This window comes from Oncorhynchus nerka, unplaced genomic scaffold, assembly GCF_034236695.1.
Source record: "Oncorhynchus nerka isolate Pitt River unplaced genomic scaffold, Oner_Uvic_2.0 unplaced_scaffold_521___fragment_2___debris, whole genome shotgun sequence".
In the NCBI taxonomy this organism is placed as follows: domain Eukaryota; kingdom Metazoa; phylum Chordata; class Actinopteri; order Salmoniformes; family Salmonidae; genus Oncorhynchus; species Oncorhynchus nerka.
This window is the reverse complement of record NW_027039194.1, coordinates 451-4,436: the sequence shown is the minus strand read 5'-3', so window position 1 is coordinate 4,436 and position 3,986 is coordinate 451. Positions and strand designations below refer to the sequence as shown.

The 3,986-nt window shown below is 42.8% G+C and overlaps 1 protein-coding gene across 2 annotated transcripts; it reads left to right on the top strand.

The window, feature by feature from the left end:
* The first annotated feature begins 11 nt into the window (after positions 1 to 11).
* Positions 12 to 3,536, top strand: LOC135567337 (discoidin domain-containing receptor 2-like). Of its 2 annotated transcripts, none has more exons than XM_065014769.1 (3): positions 12 to 254; positions 2,321 to 2,407; positions 3,133 to 3,536. In XM_065014769.1, the coding sequence occupies exons 1-3, from the start codon at positions 23 to 25 to the stop codon at positions 3,327 to 3,329; spliced, it is 516 nt and encodes a 171-aa protein (XP_064870841.1). In that variant the 5' UTR covers positions 12 to 22; the 3' UTR covers positions 3,330 to 3,536. The 2 variants fall into 2 exon arrangements, with proteins under 2 accessions (XP_064870841.1, XP_064870840.1); XM_065014768.1 differs by having other exon boundaries at positions 2,318 to 2,407; positions 3,133 to 3,372.
* The last annotated feature ends 450 nt before the right edge of the window (positions 3,537 to 3,986 follow it).

Sequence of the window (3,986 nt, the reverse complement as noted above, 5' to 3'; positions counted from 1 at the left end):
TGGACAGGTGCACAGTAACAATATGTTCCACCGCGGAGTGAAGATCTTCTCCTCCGTGTCCTGCTCTTTCAAGCCTCGTCTCATTGCTAACTGGGAGACCGAGCCGGTGGAGTTCCGTACGGTGCTGGACGACCGCAACCCCAGCGCTCGCTATGTGACCGTGCCTCTGGGACGCCGTAATGCCAAGGCCCTGCGCTGCCGCTTCCACTTCGCTGATGTGTGGATGATGTTCAGCGAAATCTCCTTCCAGTCAGGTAGGAGGGGAAGCAGAGAAATATCTACCGCTAAGGCACGGTTCACTTCCTTCCTTCCTTCCTTGACTTCCTTCCTGACTTACTCCTCTTCATCCCCTAAGGCATGGTTCACTTCCTTCCTTCCTTCCTTCCTTACTGACTTACTCCTCTTCATCCCCTAAGGCATGGTTCACTTCCTTCCTTCCTTCCTTACTGACTTACTCCTCTTCATCCCCTAAGGCATGGTTCACTTCCTTCCTTCCTTCCTTCCTTACTGACTTACTCCTCTTCATCCCCTAAGGCATGGTTCACTTCCTTCCTTCCTTCCTTCCTTACTGACTTACTCCTCTTCATCCTTCCTTCCTTCCTTACTGACTTACTCCTCTTCATCCCCTAAGGCATGGTTCACTTCCTTCCTTCCTTCCTTCCTTACTGACTTACTCCTCTTCATCCCCTAAGGCATGGTTCACTTCCTTCCTTCCTTACTGACTTACTCCTCTTCATCCCCTAAGGCATGGTTCACTTCCTTCCTTCCTTACTGACTTACTCCTCTTCATCCCCTAAGGCATGGTTCACTTCCTTCCTTCCTTCCTTCCTGACTTACTCCTCTTCACCCCCTAAGGCATGGTTCACTTCCTTCCTTCCTTCCTTCCTTACTGACTTACTCCTCTTCATCCCCTAAGGCATGGTTCACTTCCTTCCTTCCTTCCTTCCTTCCTTACTCCTCTTCATCCCCTAAGGCATGGTTCACTTCCTTCCTTCCTTCCTTACTCCTCTTCATCCCCTAAGGCATGGTTCACTTCCTTCCTTCCTTCCTTCCTTACTGACTTACTCCTCTTCATCCCCTAAGGCTACAATGATCCAGTTCCGGCGCTATCTGTCCTTTGACACACATTGAGCCCCACCAGGCACGGTTCACAGGAAAACAGTTAAAGACCTGTGCAGTATGTAGAAATAGCCACGCCATTTCCTGGGTTTCAAAAATTCTTAAATGTTTGCCAGATTTTAGGTTGTCACATGACAAGCACAAGCAATGTACAGAGAATCATCGTACCATCTAAACCCCTGTGAAAATATGTACTCTAATGTTCAGTGTCGTATGTGAACACAGGTGACCATTTGTAGAGTTTGGTTCCAAAACGCTATTTATCTATTTTCTGAAACGTTGGTAAGTTAGGCGTTTATTGTTTAAAGAACTTGAGAGAGATTGGTGTATTTTTTTCACTATCTAATCATGACACGAGGTTGTTCAATGACAGACATGTACGACTGCATTGAGAGAGTGTTTTAATAAATAAACGTAATACAAAACAAGAAAAAACGAACAACGCACAGACGTCTGGGGAAGGAACCAAAGGGATTGACATATATAGGGAAGGTAATCGGGGAGGTGATGAAGTCCAGGTGAGTCTGATGACGCGCAGGTGCGTGTAACCATGGTGACAGGTGTGCGCCATAACGAGCAGCCTGGTGACCTAGAGGCCGGAGAGGGAGCACACGTGACAGCATTTGATTAAAATCTATCACTTGATGGATTCATTTCAGAGAGACAAATAATCGTTTTTTTTTTGCAAATGCAATATATCTGCCTCCCTCTCAGAGAAATGAGTTAAACTGCTAGGTTATACACAGTCAAATGTAACTAATAACTACATTTTTTTGAAATAAATTTATAAATTATACATTTGTGACATCAATATTTAAATGTTTTAAATAAATAATTCAATACAGTAATATGAGATCTGTATGTAAAACATTTACATTTGAATTGTTTGGCATTTAGTAGATGCTCTAATCCAGAGCGATTTACAGTTAGTGCATTTTAAGATAGCTAAGTGGGTCCACCACATATCACAGTCAAAAATACACGATACTAACATTCTAGCAAAAAAAATGATATATCGTGTTTTGCAAATACATTTTTGTTTTCATACACATACTAGGAATACAAATATTTTACACACACTCATGAAGGTTCCCATAAACAATCATTTCTGATTTAAAAAAAACACGAATTTGAAACATTTGAGGAAATAGCGTTTTTGGGGGAAATAAACTCTTAATTGGTTCCTTTTGTCCCACAGCAGACACCGTGATTCCGACTCAGATAACCCTGGCAGTGACATCCCCTTGGCCCAAGGAGGAGAGCTCCATACCCACCACCCACAAGACTGGTGACCTTTCAACTTCCTGCTTCCCCTCTCCCAATCCTTACCATAACCATTAATGGAGAAAATGCAAAACTGAGTGTTTCGGGGGTAGTCTCTTTGAAAAAAGGGTTCCAAAGGGGTTTTTCTCCATTGGAGAACACTTTTTAGTTCCAGGTAGAACACTTTTTAGTTCCAGGTAGAACACTTTTAGTTCCAGGTAGAACACTATTTAGTTCCAGGTAGAACACTTTTTAGTTCCAGGTAGAACCATTTTTAGTTCCAGGTAGAACACTTTATGGTTCCAGGTAGAACTCTTTTGGGTTTCATGTAGAACCCTCTTGGGAAAGGGTTTATACATGGAACCCAATAGGGTTCTACTGGAAACCAAAACAGGTTCTTCAAAGGGTTCTACAATGGGGATAGCCGAAGAACCCTTTCAGGTACTAGAAAGTTTAGGTGTTTTCTAAAAGCAGCACCTCTGAATATTTCAACACTTTGTTTCCTTTCAGTTGTTTAGTTGTAACTGAAAAAGTCTGGCTGCAAAAGTGTCAGATAAGCTGAGGGAAAGGGGATGGATCCATCTAACCTGCTTCTACTGTATACAGTATAGTTTTCACTATGGAAATAACTTGATTATGTTATATCCTTGATCATATTTTAAATATATGTACTACTGGCTATAGACCTATATGTCTTTTTTTTTTTTCAAATAAATGAAATTAGTCAACTCCTTAACTCCTCCCCCTCAGTGACAAACCCATCAACCAAGGACCAACCGGATGATGGGAACACCCCTATTCTGATTGGCTGTCTGGTGACGATCATCCTGTTGCTCGTAGTGATCATCTTCCTGATCTTGTGGTGCCAGTATGTGTGCAAGGTGCTGGAGAAGGTAGGACAGACTATATTCTGGATACCCACATCTGTCATAACCCTTATTGACTAGCAGCTGGAACTGAGAAGGCAGAAGGGGATTGTGTTCTCTGAAGTGAAGAGGAAAATTCAGCAACTCTTAAGGGCCTGGAAAGTGTAAATTGTTTTTATTTCTCCTCGGAAATCTAAATAGCATAATGAAGCTGTCTGTTTTTTTGCATGAGCTGTGTCTTAATCTACCTCATCCTTCGATATTCACCTTCCGCATCTGCGGTGGAAGGTGGGAGAACTTCAGCGGTATTTGTCAGACCAGGAGAAATCCCGAAAATCGTTCTTCTCACGAAAACGTCCGTAGAGTCCGAACGGTTTGGCCTACAAACTAATATGACCGTGGGACTCATCTGAAGTCGGTACCGACGATCTGCCAACTCCTGTCTGTAGCGAACAGTTTGGGGTACCACCGTCGAAAGGTGAGACTGTCACGCACATGTCGGTTGGTGTGCTCTAGGACGCCCACAAGCCCCACAAGACTCGACCGAAGGTCCCCGGTACCAGTTTTAAACAATCATGGAAGTAGTTTCGTGTTTTTAAAAGATGGGTTAAATATGGGTAAAAAAAGTATATAATTTCCAGATCTTTCTTCTATCTCTCAGATGTAGGACAGACACTTCAGAACAGACCATGTATGAATGTTATTCAATGTGTATCTATGCGTATCTATGTGTATCTA

What these genes read in the sequence shown, in the direction of transcription:
- LOC135567337 (XM_065014768.1), top strand. Translation starts at nt 23, where the DNA reads ATGTTCCACCGCGGAGTGAAGATCTTCTCCTCCGTGTCCTGCTCTTTC. An exon ending in CGAAATCTCCTTCCAGTCAG is followed by an intron (nt 255 to 2,317) that starts GTAGGAGGGGAA and finishes TTTGTCCCACAG; the next exon opens with CAGACACCGTGATTCCGACT. An exon ending in ACCCACCACCCACAAGACTG is followed by an intron (nt 2,408 to 3,132) that starts GTGACCTTTCAA and finishes CCTCCCCCTCAG; the next exon opens with TGACAAACCCATCAACCAAG.